We start from the raw sequence: 24,469 nt of genomic DNA, 5'->3' as shown, positions 1-24,469 counted from the left end.
TAAGTGGGAAGTAGAGAGACAACACCCCACAGTACATTGGTTCTCTGCCAAGTGTCAACAGAGCTCTTTCTGTCTGTCACTGCTCTGCAATTTCTTAATTAATGGATTAATTGACTGTGTCCACTGCCAAAGCAAAGAGGAAATTACATATCAAGCAAGGAGCAGAAATACCAAGAGAGGTATCAGACACTCCAGTTACCCCATTTAAAGCAGTTCTTTAACCTCACCAGCTGTTTCACTGTCTCTCTGAAAGAAGGAAGCAAAACCATTCACAGCCCAAATATAATCCTTTGGCTTTTGCTGAATCAATACAGTATTCAACCTAGGGCTGGTGTCTGAGGTCTGTCACCTCTGCTCAGGTGTTCCTAGAGGTAAGGACTGCAAGATGTGGCCTTAAGGTACCAAAGGGTGACTGTTCTACAATGATGGGCTTTTCAGAAACACACTTGCTAGTCACAGGAAACAATTGAGAAACCCAAAGGTTTTTAAAGAGACACTAATCAAAGATAATTACGGAGTCAGTAAAATGCTTAATGGTTAGCTTTGCTAATTATCTAGTGTGAGAAAAACGTTAGCTTAGCTGGTAACCTTATGCTCAATCAGACTGGAAGATGATCCACGTGTGAGGAGGCAAGGACATGCTGAGCACTGAGCACTGACAGTGGCACCCACCAGAGACTCCTCACTGTCCTGTTTGCAGGATTTCATTCCCCCTCTGGAACGGCACGTGGCAATTCCACACCTCCCAACACCTCCTCACTGCCCGTGTTTCTCCAAGGACACACATCACCACACACACACACAAACATCACACATTACCTCTCCTGGCTTCTGTGCACAGTCTCTGTCCTGTTTGGGAAAGATTGAGACATTTAAAAAGTCATGGTTTACAGCCAGTATTCAATTCATTATGATTACCCAGAGTTAAGTTCTGACTGAAATACCCTTCCCTGACTGTTCCTTTTCCCCAAAATAAATCTCTTCAGAGCTGTATTTCACACAGATTAAGTCTTGCCTGGTCTGAGGTCAGTGAGCCAACATGGAAATAGGGTTGCTGTGGTTCACTTTGTGGAGGATTAGCTGTGCACATGATTAGTGACACGCACAATGTTAAGGCATTCACAGGCAGAGCTGCTTGAGGGACCCAGAACAGGAACCAGGCAGGGTAGAAGCCAAGTAGATAAAATATCCACAGCCTCTACTCCTTGTCTGTCCAAACAAACAAAAAACCAAAGACTCCCCCCAAACCATGAAGGCCAGCTCTTTTCAGGTTCTGGTGACATTTTCAGTCCTGCCAGCCTCCCCCCTGCACTGCAAGGCACAGGAGGTATCAGGGAATTCAGGAGCTTCTAGGAGTTCAGGCTGTCACAAAAGAGCACACGAATCACACTGATTTGATGGCATTGCTAGAGATTAGCTGCTTTTGGTCACTTCCACAGAAACATGAACTGAAGCTATCCCCAGACATCCAACAGCTCAGTATTTTGTTTCTGACTACCTAAAACATACAGTCAGCCCAGACTGTATTTTATTGTGATTACATGGCCTTCCAAAATTATTCACCTTAAGCATAGGTAGGAAGTGGTGGTGGTAGTTATTTTTTTCTTGTCTCAAATCAGAAAAGCATATCCAGTAAAGAAATCCCACCTCATTATCTGAGCAAAAACACAGCAAGAGAGTCTTGGGTAAAAACCTCATACAAAGATTTTAAAAAAAGCACCTGTGTTTTCAAGGACAGATTTTCTTCTATAATAGAATGTGGAAGATGTGACATGTGTGTGACCACTGCCAAGACACGCCACAAGGAGCCCTGCTTTGACTCAGAATTTCTCAGAAGGCAACACAACACCCACAGGGTCGCAACAGAGATGTCACACCTATGTGCAAGGAGATGGGAGGAAGAGACCAAACCTACCACTTCAGATGTGTCTTTCCTCAAACTGCTCAGACTGCTGGACTTCTGCAGTGTGGAAGTTCTGAAACAACATAAAAACCAAGCTCAGTTATTAGAATTAAATTTGCTAAGATAAAGACCCTCAAAAGAATCAGCTTTAAAGACAGCTTTATAATACATGATGAGATACACTAAACCAAATGATAATTTGAATTAAGATGCAGTAATTCAGTGCAGTAAATGCAGTAATCAGAGCTCATGCAGTTTAATGAGATACTGTAAGAACTTCCACACTGGAATAACTGCTGCTTTAGGAATATGGATATGTGGCAGAAACAAAAATTATTTTCTCATTGTAGTCAGCTGATCACCTTCCCCCCACTATCAAAAGAAAACAGCAAATCATGTGTGCATGCACTGTGGAAAACTATAAATTTCATAATACATTGACAGTCTACCATGAAATTAGAGATGCTTCACAATGTAACAGGAAGTACCATATGCCCAGATAAAGCACAGGAAAATAATGATCATGAAAGCATGGGACATGAGCAGAAACCTACCATCACCAAGTACCATCTAGTCTAGAATTAACTGACTTATTTACATATGTATGTAAATGTGTATGTATGTGCTTTGTGGGGGTTCAAGTTGACTGTCACATTTAAGTATGTCCACTGAACAGTTTTGATTATGGCACTTACACTGGACTATCACACAGATGAGTTTCAGGGGAGGAACCTGTTGATCTTCCTTCACTGTAAAAACAAAAGATAGGAAAAAAGGCTGAGAAACAGAAATCCTATGATCTCAGCCTGCTTTAATTCTGTTTTCGCTTCAGCTCTTATGGTACTAATACAGGGAAAATTTTCCCCGCTGTGGTGGCAAGTCTAAATAAAGGACAAATAAGATAAAGGACAAAGGTGAGCTCAAGAGCCCCAGGAAAGACAACTGTCACTGTAAGATGATGACAATACTGAACTACTATTCGGCTTCAATAAATGCAGAGGTTCCAGCAGGGTCTGCAGCAACACAAGGAGTGGTGGTCACCATCTCTCAGTCATCACCCACAGCACAGGGAACTTTGCTGCAGTTCAGTGCTTGCTTTGTTTTTTACCAGAAGGAGACACGGTTGAAATCCCTGCTGGTAATGGCTTGAGCTGCATGAGGAACATGCACAACACAGACTGAGCAAAGCTGAGCTTCTGGATCCTTTTCTTGACTGGAACTGGAAAAATCACACATCAAATTGAGCTTGCACTGATGTTTCACATTCAGATTGATGATTGTTTCAAGTCAACACTTCCTTGCCTCTGGATTCTTAGTGTTTGATACTCCTTAAGATAAAGCCAGGGATCTGGACCCAGAAGAAAAAGACACAACCACAGCCTTTGTTGAGCTGTGAGTCTGGGGTGCTTTTTTGTACTCCCTGCAGTGCCAGTGCAGGTCTGCAGGGATTGGGTTTCCTCCCAGGACAAGGAGGGTGCAAGATTAGAAATGCTGGTGAAAGGTGACAGCCACTTCTCAGCCAGCAGCTGTTGCTGGTTCCAAGCACAGGGATCCCTGGCTGCCACAGCTCAGCCACAGTCCCAGGCTGCAGCCACACAATCCTTGGGTTTCTCCCCGCCTCAGGTTAGAGCCGGAAGCCCTTTCGTTCTGGCAGTGCCTTACAACCATCTTTAGTCACTCTGAAAAATGTCTGAGCACAAATCACCAGGGCTGGCAGAGCCTATGCCACGCCAACCGTATTTCCATGATGCAAACCTAGACAAAAATAACAATTCTGTGGCCTTCATTGCATTAGATCAGCTTCCCTCTCCTTCTGTTCATTCCTGGTAAAGCAGCTGGTATAAACCATGAGCGCTGCTACAACAGCAACTGTTATAAATGAACTATTTTCTGGTGGTTAATGTTACAAATGAACTAATTTCTAGTGGATAAGGTTACAAGTTATCATTGTTTGGTGATTGCGCTAAATGTACCAGTGTAAGAGAAGTAACGCTGGTTCGGACCATGTGGGAGGAGGGAGGTGAATTGAATACAGGGACTCTTCTAGAAAAGCAGTGTCATGGAGGAAGACAGCACCTTGAGGTTTGATTGGAGGAGAGACTGACCCATAAGGTGGAGAAAATGGGAAATGATTGGTCCAGGATGTTCATCTGTAGAGACCAATGAGAGGACTGACAGCGAGCCAATCAGCAGGAGGATGGACGAAAGCACCAATCACAGACCCCCAGAGGATATAAAGGCTGCTTGAAAGTTCTACTTGGGGTCTTCGAGGGAACTTGAGTCCTGAGGAACACCCAGCTGCCGTGGTGCCTGGGCTGTACCGGGTTTCTTTGTTATCCGATTTGTTGTGCAGGCTTCTGGGCTTATCTCAGGGCCTTGCTTTCAGACATTCTTGGTTTTTTTTTAATAAATGAGTTCACTTTTTTTTAAAGAAAAAAGTGATCGGTCTTGTTTACAACAGCAACCAAACCAGCCCTTGCTTACTCAGGATTTAATCAATTCACTTCAGGAACATTAGCTTGGTTTGCAGCAGGGAAACCTAGCCTTGGCAAGGGAATCCTAGCCTTGTTTACCTGGCTAATGACTTGAAAATTCAATGACTGACAGATTATTGCTCTTCTTAAATGTCATAGAATATTTGATTTACAATTGAAAAATACATGGAAACCATAATACCTCATTTCACTTGCAGGATCTGGCCTAGAGTGTGTTTTCAGTCTCTCTGCAACAGTTTCTGAGCTCTTGGATGTCGATGAAAAGGAAGGGATTGAAATCTGTAAAATGCTGGTGTGGATCTGTAAGGAATTCTCAAAAGAAGGAAGACTATATGTTACAATCTTCTGAGCTGAAATTAAGCAATCATAAATGAAAAAAGAGCAACAGATAAAACATGAAGAGAAGGATCTGAAATAAGGTTTCGAAAGTGATGTTTTCCTTGTTGTAATAGAATGATTTTCTCCTTGAAAGATGGCACTGCAGATACAACATGAATCATTGCACACCTAAGGTACAGCACAGACAAAAATCTCACAAGTCTCCAAAGGCTGCCTGCTAAATCTGTCTCTACCACAGACACCATGAAGGATAGTCCACTTTTCAGATTGAATTCTGTCCTCAGACACTCAGAGAATACAAACACTGCTAAACATTTAATTTAATTTTCTTCATAGCATGTTCTTGATGTTTAAGTCAAGACCCTGCTCTGACTCAGAGCTTAGAGAACAGATCCATAGTTTTTTTACTGGAAAATCTGATTGTAAAAATCAGAGATTGAGCCACAACCTATGTATAACTTAACTGAATGGATGCAATTATGATTGTATCCTTTTAAATACGACAAGATATATTTAGTAAGTCTCAACATACTTACTTCAGGTTTGTGACAAAGTAAATGTAGCTCCTAAAACAGTTACATTTGATAAGAAAAATAACTTCTGCCTAATAGAAACAGTAATTTAGATCTGTTCTCATGATAAATACAGCTATTAGCTGTCTCCTGACCCCATTTGAAGATTAAGAAAAGTAAGTTTAACTGAAATTCCTCAGCAGCTTTCACAAGGAAACTACTTTCTCCAAAAGGATATGAGACATTACAAAAAACTGTGAAACCCAGAAAAAATATTTTCAGAAGCTTGAGTTTTGTTATCTGCAATAGGAATCCAGCACAAACAATGTTTTCAAGGAATGATGGCATTAAATAAAGCAAAAAAAACCAACCCAAACCTACCTCTTCATGAATATTTACATTGAACTCATCATGGATTGGAGATGCTGTTGCTGGAGTTGGGGATGGGCTTTTCTCTGGGTCAGTCAGACTTGGTGTGTCCAACAAACCCGTGGAAACAGACCCTGAATTCAAATCTTCACTTTCACTTTCCTTGCCTGAAGGGAGAGAACATGGAAATTTGTTGGTTCTATAAGCCTTGCTCCCACACAAGCTGCAGCAAGTGTGCTTAGTTATGGGCCAAAACCAGAAGGATTTGATTGCTGGGGATTTTTAGGACAGACTACAATAGGAGAAAGAGAGTCATAGGCAAGTGTCACTTCTCAATTCAACCATCACAATACAGCAGGGTTGGAACAGAGGGAGGTCTGCAAACACCCTCAGGGCATTTAGTGGCATCAGTTTTAACAAGCTGAATAAACTGGAGTACTTCTTTCCTTCTGTCTGTTCTGGAATTTCATTCTAAATACTTTGTTTCCCTTATTTGCTAAGGAAAAGACCTTTGAAGGTTGAGTCTGCCTGAAACTTAAGATGTCTCTGTGGTATCTTCAAAGTACCCTGAGGAAAAATGCAGCTCACTGCTCAGGAGTCTATAACCAGCCTAGAAGTGACCACATCAGGTCTGCAGCCTGCCACAAACTGAGTGTGTCTCATTTAGGTAGTGCTGAAGACCACACCAGGGTTGGCATCCCATGCTCCTTCCACCCTGGATGCTCCTGAACTGCTTCAGTGCTACCAAAAGGCTCAGACTGGCTGTGAAAGACAACCAATACTTTCTAAAGATGACCAGAAATCCAGTGCTTGTTGCCAAAGACCTGAGGCAAACACAAACCAAATTCTGCTCACAGCAAAAACCTCTCTTGCTCATTTTTCACCACCTGGAATCTGTGCCCATGCTCCAGGAAGTGACCATGGAGCACAGTCCCCAGAGAATCAAGGTCTGTTCTAACACCTTCCTGTGCTTGAAGGCACAGCACTGCAAGAAAGCGCAATACTAACTTAAAAATTGCTCCCCCTCCAACACTCAGTATGGTGTGAACCTAACACCACAAAAATACATATTTTACTTCCTCACTCTTGCTGGGCTATTGACAATCTTCACCCTCTGAAGGGGTCTGGAAACCTCCACCAGTCTTATAATATATGGAATGGGCCATTACATGTTGGGGTATAGATATAGCTTCTCCTTCAGTCACACAGTTAAGCTCACCACCACAACACACCTGGAGTTTAAATGAAACAGCAGAGTTTCATTTTTTTTGGTTGTACAATACCTTTTTTACCTTGAGCCAGTATCACCATGTCTTGGACTTTCTTGTACCTGTTCAGAGATTGCCGAAGCTCTTCTATCTTCCGATCCTAAAATAAAAGGAAGTTGTGACTGTGCTGCCTCCCCCAGAAATAATACAAATACTAGATCCTTTAGTTTAACTGGCTGTGGGACTAAAAGAAATGGGAAGTGTGTATGGGACAGGACTCAGAATGCTGAGTGGCTTTGAAATATCAAAAATTGTATATAGCAAAAACTATCATCTGATTAACCACCAGAACTACCCCAGCTTTGAAAGTGGATTTCAGCTCTCTTATTAAGTCCAAGGTGGAACATAATAAATTTGCCATGTACAAAGGATTTAGGGTTTTGGTGATCAAAAGAAAACATTCTACAAAATGCACATGCATATGAAAGAACAAACTATGTATGAAAATAAAACTATGTATGAAAATAATCCATACTTCACAGAAAAGCCCTTTTGGAAATGTAGCCTGTGATTTGGCACTTGTATGGAGCTCTTTATGTTTGAAGAACACGGTGCAAATTAATCACACTGAATTCAGCGAAACAACAGTGTACGGACTCTGTACAGATCCTGTGCACATGCAGAGAGCTCGTAAATGCTCACAGCCCCTTAAAGGCACTGCAGTGCTTCTGACTGCAGAAAATCATAGATTCTTACAAATCTGATTCTTTTGTCTATAGCAAATCATTCATTCTTACAAATCTGATTTTTAATTACAATGTGAAAAGCTCATACATTAAGGTTTTCTTAGAGATTTAAATTAATCTAATGAATGATTACTGAAAAAATAATGACTTTGCTACCTTCTCTTCATTTGCTGCCATTAGAGATTCTACCGCCTTCTTCATTTTCTGTACCTCTATATCTAAAAACACAATACAATTCTCCAAGTCAATTTAAATAAGACAGTGTAAGAAAATAAGAAAAACAAAAAATCCAGAAGCAACTCAGTAACATCTGAAAGTAGATTGACAAATTTACAAATGTAACATAAGCCACTTAAATTCTTTTTTAGATGCAAACACAAAGAAGGAAGCTATTTTTCTTCAAAACCTCTTCTCTGGCATTTTTATCAAGGAAATGATGAAGTCCAGGAAATTTACTTCCTTCCTCCACCCCTCTCCAAGCCTTACAAGAATGGAAAACTCAAGAGTAAAACTACTGCTTGACTCTCACTATCTCCATCTTTAAAGTAACCAAATACCTGCAAAACAACAAGTTCAAAATAGAAAAAAATTACTACATTAGGAACGCAATAAAACACATCCTCAGTGCAACAGCCAATGACCACACCAAACAGCACCTCACAAACCCACTCAACAAAGCCATGGTATTAATGGATGTGATGAAGGAAGCACCAGTGATGCTCAGCCCTAATCCAGTATGGATGGAGCAATGAGGAGGGCACAGAGAATGATACAGGTATTTGCTGTGATGAGCAGTCATGCTGGAATATTACATTGCAGTTCAGGCCTGAAAAAGGTTCCTAACACAGACAACAGTGCTTCATCTATAATCCTTATTTACCAAGAAGTACAAATACATGAGAACATGTATGTTCTGGAAGTGTTGTGAACTAGGAATTCAAAAAGAATGGAAATAATCTCCATTTCTTCCTAAAGATCTACCTTGCATAAATGAATAAAATTCAAATTTCCTTACAAATGTAAGCAGGTGGCAAACTCACAGGCAAAAAAGCCTTATTTCAACTTCCTAAAAATTCATGGAAACCAAACAGAGCAGGAAGAACATTCTCCTCCTTAATGAAATGCACAAAGAAAATAAGCTGCCTGACTGGCTTTCTAGATGAAAGACATTTAGACACATTGGGCTAAACCAGCAACTGATCCAGTTCCAGTGATTTCCCCCCAGTTGCTGGCTGAAAATCTGGTCTACTGGATTGCAACTGCATCTCACTCAGAGCAAACTGCTTTGTGAGCCATCCCAAGACTCAATCCTCTATCAATCAGGTTTTCTTCATAAAACTTAGTGTTTCCTGTGTGATGTTCTGACCCTTGTTCTCTAGTTTTACTCTAAGTGTAACTAAGGGTTATAGATGATGCAACCTAACAATGTTTGTTAAAGCAGTTTTGCAAACACATGCAAAAAGCTATTCTGGAAAGCACTTCTGGAATGCAAATGCTCATGGAAAGACACCAGGAACCTTACTTTTATCTTTGAGCTTCTTTTTACAATTTTCATCTGTGTGGGGAAAATCCATTGGATTGGAAATTAGCATGAAGGTTATGACATGAAATAACTTTTAAGATATTATCGATACTTAATGAGTCAACTCTTCCTCACTTCATTCACCTAATGAGGCAGATAATTTGTTAACTGCAAACAGCATTTTTTACTATCAGTCCACGGCTGATAAAACGTTTCATGACAGCAAAAGATCTTCTGCTAAGCTACACTGAAAACCATAAAGCTGAGGACCAGAGAGTATGAAGAGTTCAAGCAGTTCCCCAGGGAAAAAAAACCCTACATAAGTAGTAATGAATGCAATGAAGTCAGAGCCTGTTCATGTTTAAATGCTCTTTAAAAAAAAAAAAAAAAGGAATCACAGTTCATTGTGGTCACTTTTAGTGATCTCAGGCAGTGGTTTTGAAAACACCATTTCATGAAATAAAATGTGACAATCTACACACAGCATATTCCTCCTCAGGTCAGGGGAGGAGACTAATCTCTTGTGCATTTCTTTTCCTAAAAAACATACTTTAAAAAAAGCACAATCTTAAAATCAGCAATAACTATCAGTAAGATATATTTAAAATTGAAATTGCATCAGGTCAAAAAAGTCTGTGAAAAATTTCTGTGATGTTTAAAGAAAAAATTTCTGGTTTTAAATAAGACAAGTCCTCAATCTAAGATTCCCTCAAATAAATACTAATGGTTTCTTGTTTGGAAGCAAATGAAAGAATTACCCAGCATGTAAAATTTTTTTGTGCTAATTCAAGCTTAATTAAGGTTTAGACTTAACGAGCACACAAATCCAGAATCAATCCTTGATTTCACCTACTCACAACTGGGTCATCATTCTTTGGTCTGCAGTATGGTTTTTCCCCTTCCTAACCAGGAAGTTTCCTTTTCAACACTATGTTTTTGAAGGATTTGTTGAAATTAGTTAAAAAAATTCTCAGCCAGTATAAACTGTATCTTTTGAGGCCCCATGCAAGCCACGTAAGGAGCTAATAAGGGATTTTTTTGTCTTGTTTAAATTTGAACAAGACCTTGCTGTGACAGTAGGTTCAGCACTTGCATTGCCAATACCCTCTAAACATATTTCAAGAGGTAAACATCAAGACAAAGTTCAGGAAAACTGAGGTTTTTATCAGTTATTTCCTCTACAAGGAAACATGACCTCAGATGAGCTAACTGAAGAGGACATGGTGGCAGAGGCGACAAAGGCTGACAGAGCCTCCCTTTTTCTTACCTCTGTCCAGTATTTCAATCCCTTCTCCTTTCAGCTTGCAAACCAATTTTTCGTGCAACCTTTTCACCTCGGCTTCCTTCTGCTCTAGTTTGTCTTTCAGAGCTGACAGTTCATCCTGTAAAGACACAGAGCCACTTAGTGCCAACTTCCACAGGCAGCTGAGATGTTTCCACAATTCCCTCCTAGGAAGCACAGTGGACAGGTCCTCAGCTGGTGGAAGTGACAGCCCCTGACATTTAACATTGCCTGAGGGTGCACCCAAAGTGACTCTGAACATCCCAACAGACCTCTGAGCCCATAACAGAGCAGAGTCAGCAGGTCTGTGGTCTGAAATTGTTGGTCTCGTGTATAATTGGAAAGAAACTTCACATCAAAATTTAAAGACAAAAGAGCAAAAGGGGAAAAAAAAGAAGCAGTTTTCTTACTTAATTTTGCAGAGATAGAAAAAAAATGCAGGTGAAAAGGCTGAATGCTAACATTTCCATACTTTTTTTTTTTTTTTTTTGTATTTATAGGGCATTTTGCATGTTTGAGCTGAACAATTCTAAAACTGTGCTTATGCCAGGCTGAGGACAGTTTCAGAAATAACAACTGCTCCTATGGAAGAAGAATCAATCACAACACCAGCAAGCACATGAACACATACAGGAAAGCAGTTCAGACAAAAACGTGGTACCTCTGCAACAGTTTGTGTTTGCTGATCAGGCATTAGGAGAGGAAGCTTGGAGCTGAGATTCTTAGGAATAAGACAGATGGTGTTTGGGGGAGTTGGGGTGTATTAGAAAAATGCTGTCAAGTTTTAACTTAGATCTAACCATCTGCACTAGCAAGTGACTGGCACTGATCCATGCATTTAACTTTTTAAAATTTGAGTCAAATCCCACTCAGTTTAGTAACATGTTTCTTTGATGTCCGAGGATATCTCGTGCAACAGCATCATCAAGACAGGACCCTCACTGCAACTGTACCCAACAGTGAAAATTTAATTTGTTCAGTTTGTAAATAAAGCAAAACAATGCAAGACTCATCATTTTGCCATTTACAGCTTCTAAATGATGTTTTAAATCCTTAATGGAATTAACTGGCTCAGGTATTTTCCTGAGCTACCCTCAGAAGATCTGGTGCAAATACATAGTGATGTCTGCAACCCAAACTATGGCCCAGCTACAGAATCTCCTGAAATTGGTTCCTGTTTGGTCTAAAGTATCATTGAAAAAAAATAGATCAATCTTAAAACTGCCAAGAAATCAAAGCTCTTTCCACAACAGTGGCTGGGTAATAATTACAATTCTCCAGTGCTCCAAGTTGGCACTGATTATGATGGGATTTCTGCCAGTGTAGGATCCATGCTGCTTCAAAACAAGACCATTTCTTGGTCACTTGAGAAGCTGCTGCTATACCCACAGGCAACTAGAGCTGCATGTTGTCAATGTGTATTTCTTCCCCTGAATTAGAAACATGATATGCAAATTTCCATGTGGGAGAGGGGACAGTATGAAAGAATCACTATTTCCCAGCTAGTTTTCATGAATACATTTTCTCTAAAAGGGTGATAAAAAGTTCTGTTTGAATAATGGATGTAAGCTACAGACAAGGCAATCTTCCCTTGGAAGGGGAGTGATTTTAACCCAAGTCCAAAGCCATTATGTGTAACCTATGCAAGTCTCAGAGCAGGAAAATCCTCTCACCTGCAATATAAAAGCTGTTTACAAGGAATATCTACATAAAGAGCTTTCCACATGTAATGAGGAAGGGCACACTGCATATGAACACACAGCAATTCATGAAGAACAGAGCATGACAGCACAATGCAGGACAGACCAGTAAAGGGTGGAACATTAAGGATTCAAAACAGACCCAGCATTACCCAGAAACTGCCACACCTTTAGCATCTGGCTTTTTTGCTCCATCCGCTGCTTTTCATACTGCATCTGACCCACTTTGATTTTCATGCTAGAAAGTTTGGCCATTAAAGACTGGTAACAGAGACAGAGGAATGAGAGAAAAATAAAGGTAGAAAAGAGACAAGGCTAAACGGCAAAGAGAAATTAGACACTTAGAGAAACAGGCTGCTAGAAATACTCAGGTGAATGCTTTCTCTTCAGAAGTGGATTGTTTTTAGCACATTTAGGAGAAAATAAATGCTGTTTTTAACCTGTGGAATGCACCTTACATACTGCAACTGGCATTTCTTGACACACATTTGAAACAAAGGTCTATAAACAGCTAATAAATTTACTGTTAACAGCATGGTAAGTTACCCTTCATAAAAAAACAATGCTCAAGCTGAAAACCACAGCAAGAAATTTGGGAATAGCCACTGCTGCTAAGTGAGAACGATGAAACCCCAGGACATGAGAGTGCTCAGGATTTTGCAGGGTGCAGGCAAGGATTAGGGAAAAGAGTGAATTCCTAAAGCCTAATTTACACCCATCTCTGCTTCTTCCACTTAGCCTCACTTACTTTGGTTGTTTTCAGTTTTTTCTCATACTGGAGTCTCTCATTGTCCATTTCTCCCACCCTCAACCGCAATTCATTTATTTCCTGGATCAAATCCTGAGTGGAGGGAAAAAGACAACCAGAAACAACAAAGAACTTCAGTAAAAAAAAACAGACAAATAGCTAAGACTGTAACAACAAGAAAAGCAGGCATAAAAGGAACTCAGTACACAAAACCACACCACCCAAATCCATCATTAAGTCAAGCAACTCAGAGCTTCCTAAATATCCAGGGACCAAGTTTCTCAGTTTCTGTTACTGCAGCAAATGTAAGAGGGCAGAGGACAAAGGGAGACATAAATTGAAGTTGTGTTCCCTATGCTGAGGGCCAGGAAAGGCCTCCTGCTTCTCTGTTCAGCTGCCTGCAGCCCAATACCAAGGATGGGCAACGGAAAACAGTGGCAGACTTCCTTCAACATGTAGCAGCCACATCCTCCCCTCTGCAGTCCCTCCCGCCCCAGGCTCACCAGCCATCACCTGCTTTTTTCAAAATATGAAGTGATTACACTGTAAAAATCTTCCACCACTTAAAAGAGCCCTCTCGCTGAGGGCTAACAGAGAAGCCATCACAGGTTTCTACAAGGAAAGGCACCACTACATCCAGGCTTTGCAAATCCAGCCTGGCTTGGAAGAAACTCAGAGCCATCATAAATTCACATCTGAGCTCTTCAGCAGACCAGCTGAACCTCCTGGCCATCCTGTTGGATCCTGCCAGGTTTGGGGGTCAGACCTGAGTGCCCCCAGCCCCCTTGGTCAAACAAACCCTGAGTCTGACTGCTCCATCAAGACTCCTCATCCTCTAGGTCAGGGAATGGTTTAGGTTGGAAGGGATCTTAAAGCCCCTCCAGTTCTACATCCCCTGCCATAGGCAGGGACACCTTCCACTATCCCAGGTTGCTCCAAGCCCTGTCCAACCTGGCCTTGGACACTGCCAGGGATGGGGTAGTCACAGATTCTCTGGAGAACCTGTGCCAGGGCCTCAGCATCCTCAAATACAGAATTTTTATGGTCCTTAGATTTGCTTTCCTTCCTACATCTGAGGCAAACCCTATCCATGGCAAGCAATGCTGTACATTGAACTAACAGCTCTAAGCACAATTTTTCAGATCTAAGAGTATAATTAGTAGGGATTTATATTTATAAATTAACAAGCCAGAAGCTGACATTTAGAGGGTATTCATGGGTCTCTGATAACGCCTGCCTTCCAGCCCCACACCACACTTCCTAAGCTTACAGGCCTCTAATTATTATCTTGTGCTTAATGAACCTGATGCTAAGAGAGCAGCATCTGTCTTTCCTCAGAAAGATTCAATTCTCAGAACTACAAGGAAAGTGAAAATACAGAACATTTTAATGCTTTTAGTAATTACTACTTCTAATCTATGACTCTCTAATTCAGGTACACCTGAAATTGATTTGTTTAGGGCTGTTCTCTCCTGCAGCATGATCCAATGTCAAAATATACTGTGTGGAACTCACTGCTGAGGCTGTTCTCCACATATTTGTCACTTGAACTATATGATTTTTAAAATACTTAGTGTGACACAGAAAACAGAACAATCTTGTAACCAGATTGGAGGTGACGGTGGATAAATCACAAAGAATTCCCTGTGACTGAGCCAGTTTTACCCTCTGGCCGCTGCTTCAAAGGCCCAATCTGGCTATGGACTCCTTCCTAAAAAAACTCCCTTGCAGGGTATTTTCTTACATAAACTCAGCCCAACTCAGACCACCCATGTTCCTCAAGGAAAATAATGTTGGTGTCTGCTGAGAAAGTGGAAATACTGGAATAATTCAAAGAACAGAACAACTACAAATCTCTATTAAGTACACAATTAGCTTTGAAAAAGCTGTGTGTTTGTGAACATCTAGACAGAAAATCCTAGAGCACAAAGATCTAGTGAGGCATCTGTTTAGACAAAGAATAGGGAACATGAGTAACCAACCAAGCTGGAATGGGAAGTTGCAACAACAGACATAAGTAGCACATGGATAATATGAAGGATTTAATCAGAATGGTAATTCTGTAGGAGACAGTAGCTCCACAAGTTGTCAGACACCAATTTTTTTCTTTTCCCTAAATAAAATCAGAAGCAATATTCATAGTTTTGCTTTCCTAGTTTGGATATGAATCTTTTTCCATTTCAATTACTCCCCATAAATGCCATTATGTGTTTTAGGGTCAAATATTTTAAATATTCATTTAAATACTCAGCTGTTCCAAAATAATTGATAAACAGCAATATAATTAGATCAACACTGAATAAAATACTGCATACTTCTGAATAAGTACTGCCTCCAAAATATCTCTTAGAGATTTTGTAAGGGCTGAGACCCTTACAACTAATTAGACATTCATATTTTCACTAACCAAATGGAAATTAAGACATAATACCTCTTCCAGTGTTTAAGCCTAAGTGTTTTTACAGCTACAAAGTGTTGAAATAGACAAGAAATAATATAATAATATATATCACACTAAACTACATCATTCTGGTTTTTAAATGGAAGGAGAAACATTTTAGTAATAGTTCATTAGTTCTGGCATTAACACCCTTGATATAAATCCATATAGTCCCTATTACAGTAACTACTATTTAAATAAAATTTAGGTTATTTTTATCAAAGGCATTTAATGTATTTGAAAGAGGAAGATCTTCATAGGCAATAAGCCTCTTGCACAGAGATTACAGATTTGCAGTTCACCGTGTACTCCCCACTGGCAACATTTTTCTGGGAACCATGTCCACCTTCTTAGTATGCTGAGCTGTGCTATGAAATTGTGGAGAGACTGCAGTTCAGGGGGAAACAAAGAAAGGGAGAGTCCAGGAGAACTCTACAATATTCAGTAGAAATAAGGATAGATATAGAGGAAGCAAAGCACTCAAAGCACAGTGTTATAGATACATATTATATTGTTGGCTTTTTGCAAATATTGGAATGAATGTTATATGTATAAGGTTAGAAAACTGTTGTGTTAGTGTGGTTCCTTCTATTTCTGTTGTTGATGAAGCTTAGAAATGCTAGTATAATATACATATGTGTTGAGCTATGGCATGGTATTGGAACGGGGACTACTTTTGTTTGTATAACCCAGGGACTAGAAGAGATGGTTGGAGACCCCCTCCATTCTTAGATTACCTTGTCCAGATGAGGACAGCAGTAACCAGAGCTCTAGGGGAGGAATTTATTGCATTTCTGTTATCAGGGAATGTGAAACTCAGTGGAGCCAAGAAGACTGATTTATTGAGAAGGGGGTGAGTCAAAAACTAAGCAAAGAAACATCCAAAAGTTAAGGAGAATGTTGGAATCATGTATGAGAATTTATGAATATGCAGTAGGATTCTGTTTTTAAAGGACAATCCTTTGTTAGTAAGGTGTGCTCTCTTGGCTGAATGCAGACACATGGCCGAATCTGTATACTTTATTTTTATCTCCTAATTGTCTTTCTATTAAACCTTTAAATTCTATATAAAAAAATATGTGAACCTCGTTTTTCACACCCAGTCACGCTTGTTTCCAGTTCTGGAAAGCACAAGAAACCACAGGGTGTTTGCAAATGAAGATACAACAGAACCCAGGTCAGAAAGCACCTGCTCCCTGTGGTCATCTGGACCAAACCTTGCTTCTCCACAGCCATTTACTGCTGGTGCCAGCCTGTTTATCCCTTACTTGGGCTGCTTAGAGTAAGTGTCAGTCCACAGAGAGTTATTTGTTGTGTGCTGTAATTCATGAAAGAGCTGAGCTCTGTGTGGGCAGAGTCCCAGGAGAGCTGTGAGAGCAGCCAGCTCTTACACACACCTCCCACGGATGCAGGAGACCTTCAGTGATTCCCTCCACCCTTCCCCACGCCAACTCCTCAGCAATGCCATGCACAGAGCTCATCTGCAAAAATCAGCTGCTTTGAAGTGCTGTGATACTTCACATAACACCTGTTACCAACTAGAGGGAAAGGTAACAGGGAATCCATCCCACAGCTTGGCAGTACCCAAGGAAAGGTGCTGCACTGCAGGAATGAACACTGCTGTCACTACCTAAAGAATCACTTTCAAATCTAACAGTGATACAAGTCATTAGTTTGCAACCTGTGGACTTCTTTGGGTCTGCAGATTACTTCAGACAGGCCCAAAAGAGCAATTCCAAAGCAAGTCTGACTTCTGTTCTTGTGCTTGCAGTACAAGTGCAGAATGGTGCTTTACTGGAAACTGAGGAGTTGGTAAACCACTGGCAGAAGTGGAAAGGGCAATTTTGTGTCCTGTCATGGCAATATGGCTTCTTTCCTTCTAGAAACAAATGACATCTGGAACATCCACAGTTACAACAAACACCTGACATTTCAGCTCATTTATGAATCCAGAACTGGAAATTTTGTTCTGCTTCATAGACAGACTGAGGTATTTCTAATATGGGCTTTCTCATCCTGTGAGGACAGCTTAGCTGATACTTGGGGTTTCCTGGGTTTGCCCACCTGCTTTGAGGCCTTCTGGCTTCCAACATGACTGAGGTTCAGCTACACAGACCTGCAGCACAGAGGGAAATGCCCCAGGAGAGCACTGCCAGGGATGGCAGCTCCACCTGGCTCTGTTCCCCCCAGCCTCTTGTCCTGGGCTCCTGTAAGGCTGGGGTCTGAAGTCAGGCTTCTCAACAGCTCCACAGTGAGTCAGCTCACTCCATGTTATTAACACCAGAAGTTCTCTTACTGTGCTGTGTCTCTGCACGTGGGTGCTTTTGTACTCACACCAGGCTGAAGCACTTGCCTCAGACATGCCTTACTCAATAGGTGACATTTTCATGTAGGGTCAGGAGAGTGCAGTATGTTCACTATTTTACTTAAATCCAACCTAAATCCATCCCTCCTGAGACCTGACAGCCAGAATCAAAAACTGCCTTTCGAAATCTTCCTTTGTAAAACCAGAATTTAACAAAGAGGACATTTTTTACTGTAAAAGGAACATGTTTTAACCTTAAAGATGAGTCCCCTTCTTGCCTGACAAAAAAGAGAAATCCCAGAAACTGTTCAGGTAATGTGAAGATACACACAGCTTTCACAATTTATCCTGCTGGGGTTTACTCACCTCTGTGTCTCTGAATCTGTCCTCAAAGTCCAATCTATCCTTCTCTACAGATGTAAGCTTTAATTTCAGAGTGGAAATCTCTGCCATAAGATCCAGCTTCTGAGTTTCAAGGGTTGTTCTGCTTAAAAGCTCCTGATTGAAGAGAACGGAAATTATTTACCCAAGGGGAAGAAACCAGTAATTTATTTTGACAGCTAAAGGTCTCCTTCATGGCGAATAGCATCACCCTCATCCTTGCACTATGTGAAGCCTGAGACACAGCTATTATCCATCTGACAGATTCCAGGCACCTAGGATGCATCTGGGATCACGGGGGCACTATCATGGGCTGGCTGCCAGGACAAGGAAAAAGCCTGTCTGTCATCACAGTCACTCTGGGCAGCAAGGAGCTGTGGGGGGAATCCACCCATCCTCCCAGGAGCTTTAATCTAACGCTCTTTGAAGTTCAGGGGGGAAGGACTCAAAGGAGAGCAGAACTGGATTCCTGCAGCGTAAAGCAGCACTGACATTAGTAAGTACAAAGACTTTAAAGCCAATATGGTAGAAAAATATCCCTTAGTTAAGAGCCACCAAGGGCTGCAACACCTTGAAGGGCAGTGCTCTCACCAAAGTTTGTTAAGACAGCAAGCAAGGAAGACAAGACAGACATGGAGCTGTGAAATACCTGCTGCAGCATCTCCTCTGTGGCATTCAGCTTCTCCCTGTGCTCCTCCAGGCAGAACTCCAGATCCCGGATCTTTTCTCCTTGGGCCTCGACCTGGTCTGTAAGCACACTTACCTGGACAGCAGGAAAAAGGGGATGCATGTTTAAAACCTTGCACCTGTGCCATATGTATCAGCTGAACTGCAAGGGAGCAACAGTGTGGGTTGGGCCAAAAATTAACTGGGACCATGCAGGGAGGAAGAGAAGAAGCAAAGCTCTGCAGTGGACACAACATTTGGCAAAGGAAACAGGAGAGGAGGGAAGGCTCTCCCCTCACACTTACTAGAATTTCAGCCAAAGTTCTGGCAGACACATTGCAATTCTGCAGCTCTCCACCTCACTGGAAGTTTTCACAAGCGGTGGCTGCTGCATTTTACTACCAATAATTATGCCTTTGCTGTGACAATACATGAACTCAACCCATTAGCTCCTGTCTTAACCACCACATAAACCTTGCTGCTTATAATTTATTCTCCCTCCCAAGTGATTGCACACCGTGTACCATAAGAAGAACTTTCCTCTTTTTAGAACAATAAAAGCAAAGGAGGTTAAAACACACAGCCAGAGGCTGGGGAAGACCAAGACAACATTTTTAAGACTGCAGACAGATTCCCATTTTGCCTTCTCTGAATAATTTTTTTCATTTTCAACAGGCTCTTCCTGCAGTACTGCTGGGAAGGAGGGTGAGCTGCCCAAAGCAGAGCTCAGTGCTGTCACAGCCCTTATGCTGGGTCCACATCAGGGAATGCCACCTGTGCAGTCCGAAGGGTGCCGGGTATGCCCGGCTCCAACAGCAAGAGGAAGCCAGCAGTCAGAGCAGCCCTATCCAGCCCAGCAGCAGGTGAGCAGGACCACCAAGGGGCTGCTTGTCTCCTCCTGCCTGCTGGCCAGTCCTGCAGCTTTTGTCACCTTTCCTAAGGACAGGACAACTCTCTCCTGGTGCAGACATCATGTGAATGCTGCCAGGAAATAGTGATCTTAAGGATATACATGGATGTAAGTAGGTGGCTGCTCTGAAGACCTAATCCACTAACAAAATTCAAAAAGAACAGATACACAGACAGAAAGACCTTTAGGTTTTTTCCTGCAATCTAAATTCACACCTTTTCCTAATTTGGGTTAATTCTCGCATACCAGCAAGTCTTCTGAACCCTGTCCAAGACATCACAACTCCAAATAAATTCTCAGAAGTTTTATCACATACTATCAGACAGTCATGTGAATGCAAGAGCAGAAAAAAATAATCTGGGTGACAACTCACTTGCAGAACAAGAGATTCCTTATCATTTTCCAGACGAGCCAGCCTTTCTTGATAAACATCTCCATTCCCAGATATGTGTCCATTAGTCTGGAAAAGACAACAAATATTGCATACACAACATATTGTGCCACAGTGTCATCCAATGTTACCAAAACACTTAATGAGTATTTTTAGTCTGCACAGCTTAAAAACAGGTTTGAAGTATTCTCCAGCCCCATAAGGGTTATAAATCAGAAAAATTGTCAAAAAAGGACACACAACCACCATTCAGGACAGAATTGTTCAAGGGCTTAAAGATGAGAAAGGAAGAACCTTCTGGTGACCCAGTTCTGCAAAATTCACTTACTGTGCATTCAGCGTTTTGCTAACAAAACTTGGACTCATTGCTGTACAATGCTAAGCCATACTTGCAAAGAGACAAATACCCTGAGACATTCAGCAAGTGAAAAAAGCCAAACATACAATCTACAAAATGTTTATTATGCTTCTTGCAAGTCATACACACAGTCAGAGACATCCTTTTATATCAGGCACATTCTACTGGGTATGGGTGAAGTCTGCACTCTAAACACATCTCTTTGTAAAGCTGCCTGAGGCTAGAGAGAAACAAGAATACATGGTAATGCTATCAGGGAGTTCAGAGGAATCAGCAACTTTCTTCATAATAACTTCAATGCTCTTGAGCAGCGGGAAGGATTTTGTTCTATCCATATTCAAAGCTGTCTCAAAGCACTTTGTGATCCATGTCACAATCAGACCTCAAGCTCAGAAAAGGAAGTCTTGTTCCCATCATGGTGTAAATCGCTTAGAGGAGTCTGAGAAGCTGCTCTGAAATCCAGGGTGCTCAGCAGAGACATCCAACAATGCTGATTTCGTCCTGAGTATGTGATAAAAAGAAACTGGGGGAATAATCCTTGTGCCCCCACGAGCCTACAGCACAACCCTGCCTTAAGAGGCCAACACCACTCAGGAGCTCCAAGCCTCCAGCTCTTGCTTTGAATCTCCCCTGATTTCAGAGGATACCTCCTGGCTAAAACTGCTTTTCTAAGTTACATGTCTGATCTTGAGTGGTGGGAGAAACTGCCTTGTTTAAGCCTGAAACAATAAAACTCCCTCCAGCATCACCTAAAGATCCGACATAAAGCAAACAGGAGGAGGTAAAAGTGTTTGACCTCACCTGAAGTGCTCTCAAGAAATCAGGCTGCATCCTGGCAGGTCTTAAAACACTGAGCAGTACCATAAGTGTCTCCCATACATGAAATTTCACTTGGTGACCATAATATATCTCCGCCAAAATTTGCTCCAGCAGACTAAGAAAGCATGCTCTCTAGTAATTTGTACCAGTACCTCATCACAATGACCTGAATTATGACCTGTGTCTGAAATATTTAGCAGCATAATACTAAGCCACCTGACCACCCAGACACTAAACCCCAGGGCAAAATTCCTCTAAATTTCTGAGTTTGCCATATTTTCCCCCTGATCTCTACCAGAATTTAGGTCATGTCATTCAAGATCAGTGAGATCGTCTGCTTTGTAACACTTCAATTTATGTGAAAGAATTCAAAATGAAATAATACTTTTAGCTGTTCAACTAGTAGATTATGCTTCAGATTTTGTGACCTGAGTTGCTTGTGAAAACAGAACTGAGGGTTTTGTCTACTTTTGCTGTTCTGCAGCTTCCTTGGCCTTTAAGTCCTCCAGTACATCGTAAGCACTTAGCTTGCATAAGAACAGCATCTGTACTTTGTAATATACAACACATTTATCAATCTGATGCATGTGTCTGATGAAGGAAAGGGGTATCCATACCTCACTACAGGCAGCAGAGCTGCAAAGATACCTCTCCAGCCTGCTGGGGCTAACATGGAATTCCTTGCCAAAGCACAGACTTGACTCCCTGCCTCTCAACCACCACATCAACACCTGAACCACTGACTCTCCTGATAGCTCCAGTCAGCATCACCAGACACAAATTAACTAAAACCAAAGTCTGCAGGAAGAAAATGTGGGGAGAGAAGTCTTGGTTTCACAGCACGATTAAAATGTCTGTGAAAACCAATGAGGTGTGAAAGCAGAACGTTAGTCATTGTGCAGAACATCTTGCCAAGACACCTTTGTTGTTAAACTCAGTTCACATTTCTCAGGAAAAATCCGCCTGGCTCAGCACGTCAGCCTTGGCTTTAAAGTAGGAGCGTTTGGAGAGGGAAGGTTCAGGCTGCAGCTGCACATTGCCATTAGAAAGAGGTGATGGGAACCCCAAACAGGCCAAGTGCAAAGGCTGCTCTCCCACAAAACAGAAATTAATGCTAATAGAATCACAGACTCGTTAAGGCTGGAAAATACCTCTAAAATTAAGCCAAACCATCAACCCAGCACCACCACCATGTTCACCACTAAACCATGTCCTCAAGTGCCACATCATATGCACTTTTATAAAGCACCATATGAACCATTTAAAAGTCCCTCCAAGGAGGGCGATTCCACCATGTCCCTGGACAGCCTGCTCCAATGTTTAATAACCCCTTCAGGAATTAAATTTTTCATAATATCTGACCTACTCCCACTCTCGGCACAACCTGAGGCCATTTCTTCTCATTCTGTCAACACTTATGGCAGTTTGTCTATTCTTTGGGAGAAACCTTGCAGAGATGTCTTAATTTTGCAAGTTGTATGTACTGGTACAAAGATCTCTTCTCTGGGTATTGCTAGAAATATTGTCTAAGATCTGCATAAAACCAGACCTCCTGTAGCACACCAAACCCAGAAAGTTCTGTGTACAACACAAGAATTGTTTGCTTTTTGCCTGAAGTGTTGTAACTTCTGTATAATACCTGTGTCTGACTCTTAATTTGAGGTATGAAAAGGCAAGAAATCCCCTGACTTTGGTTTCAGTGAAGAAAATTAAGATAATTGGAGAATGTATGATAGAGAAAGACCATGGCAGCTCTTTCCAAGACAGCTACCTAAGCAATGCTCACAGTGGTGCAGAGACCCAGGACCTGCAGGCACTGGACACACAACACTTTCCCAGATCTTTGCTCTGGACTGTCTTCAAAGCTAAAAAGTTGATTCCTGGCACGATATTCTTCCCAGAGAGATGAGGAAGGAAGAGGGGAGATGAAACATGAAAAGAACAGAGCAATAATGGTAGTGAGCGGGACTGAAGAGAAATGGAGTGGGAATATGCTCAGACACTGGATTTAGGAAAATAGTGCATCAGGAGAAGTGGTGGAGGGAGCCCCAATGGGCAGGAATGGACAGCAGGGAGGTCTGAAAAATGCCAGACCTGGTGTGTGCAAAACCTGGGTGAGCAACACTCAGTGTGTCCCTCAGAAGCATCTCTCCACCAGCAAATCTGCATACTCCCCTCCCCCTGAGACTGAGCCTGGCAACTACTCACCCTGCTCTGCTTTTGGGAGGTGAGGGCAGGGAGGAGAGAAATGAAACAATAAGAGAAGCAAAAAAGAAAAGCAAATATTTGATTGAACAGCAACTGCAAGCATATGTAGAGCACTTGGTAGTTCTGGATCAAATTTGTAACATTTAAATCAATGAAGGATTAACATACTTTACTAGCTGTGTAAGAAAGGTTTTCCATTTCCCAAAGAAAGCTTTTTTCATCAGCAACTTAAAATCTATCTTCAATTAAGCATCTAGATTTTGCTTGTGTTTTCAATGTTAGTGATTAATTGCAAAACACTATATGGGAAGAGAATGCAGATTTACCAACACCAATTTTAATCTTAAAAACAAAAGAACAGTTGTCACAATGGCACTGAGACTTTGCAGAAGTTTGAGGTCAAGCATTTATTTAAAATGCCTTGTAAGATCAGAACCCAGTGCACTTATTAAACTCTGCAAGATCAATCCACAGCTAATCTGATAAACATGTGTGTAAAGCTTTGTCTGTAATCATCTAAGTGTAAAAATCCATGCTGCTCTGGAGGGAATTATTCCTGTAGTAAGTAGATGCATCACCAAACTTTCACAGCTTGCCTGCCTTCAGTCTTTAATCCTTTCTCCCTGGAAGTGAGTTAGCATTCCAAACCGCAGGAACATTTCTAGTAGCTGCTGGTTTAAACGTCCTAATAACAATAATTAAAAAAAAAAATTAAAAATCCATTTCCTCTCATTTTCTAAATTCTCCTTTCAAAAATAAACCTCATTTTTAGCCTACCTCAGCTGATACCCTCATTTTCCTTCATTTTCTCTTCTGCTTTGGAGATGAAATAAGCAGCACAAATCACACTGCTCTTGCTGTATCTGCAGTTTGGTTTGTATAGAAGGAGCTGCCACTCCACAGCATCATTTCCCTGTACAGCAGATTGCACTGACTGTTTTGACCACCACAGTCAAGTCAACAGTTGGGCAAGTGAGCCTTTCCCAACACCTCTTTCCTGACCATCTGGAGTTAAATTAGAGCTCATCAACATGCTTACGTGGTTCAGATCATTACAATACACATTACCTATGCTCAGTTAAACAAAGCTACTGCTGTTCTGCTTGTTTCCTCAGCTTTAGAGCCCCTTGCAAGAGGGCTCCTCCAGCCTCAGCTACCTCAGCATCA

General features: G+C 41.4%; 1 protein-coding gene across 14 annotated transcripts in view; it reads right to left on the bottom strand.

Annotated features, from left to right (window-relative positions):
- The window catches only part of LOC131591397 (liprin-beta-1-like), a 104,596-nt gene that overhangs the window by 15,779 nt on the left and 64,348 nt on the right, over positions 1-24,469 (bottom strand). For 5 of the 14 annotated variants that reach the window (XM_058862038.1, XM_058862036.1, XM_058862041.1 and 2 more), the window contains 14 exons: positions 19,900-19,986; positions 18,600-18,713; positions 17,936-18,067; positions 12,825-12,917; positions 12,245-12,337; positions 10,362-10,476; positions 9,095-9,127; positions 7,729-7,790; positions 6,902-6,986; positions 5,631-5,785; positions 4,580-4,710; positions 2,599-2,652; positions 1,916-1,976; positions 820-849 (listed from right to left, as the gene is read on the bottom strand). In XM_058862038.1, coding sequence (XP_058718021.1) covers positions 820-849; positions 1,916-1,976; positions 2,599-2,652; positions 4,580-4,710; positions 5,631-5,785; positions 6,902-6,986; positions 7,729-7,790; positions 9,095-9,127; positions 10,362-10,476; positions 12,245-12,337; positions 12,825-12,917; positions 17,936-18,067; positions 18,600-18,713; positions 19,900-19,986 — 1,245 coding nt within the window. The remainder of the gene's footprint in view (positions 1-819; positions 850-1,915; positions 1,977-2,598; positions 2,653-4,579; positions 4,711-5,630; positions 5,786-6,901; positions 6,987-7,728; positions 7,791-9,094; positions 9,128-10,361; positions 10,477-12,244; positions 12,338-12,824; positions 12,918-17,935; positions 18,068-18,599; positions 18,714-19,899; positions 19,987-24,469) is intronic. The other 9 variants (XM_058862044.1, XM_058862048.1, XM_058862045.1 and 6 more) reach the window with 7 other exon arrangements.

Source organism: Poecile atricapillus, chromosome W (assembly GCF_030490865.1).
Source record: "Poecile atricapillus isolate bPoeAtr1 chromosome W, bPoeAtr1.hap1, whole genome shotgun sequence".
Classification (NCBI taxonomy): domain Eukaryota; kingdom Metazoa; phylum Chordata; class Aves; order Passeriformes; family Paridae; genus Poecile; species Poecile atricapillus.
The sequence above is the reverse complement of the archived record's forward strand: the minus strand, read 5'-3'. Positions and strand labels throughout refer to the sequence as shown.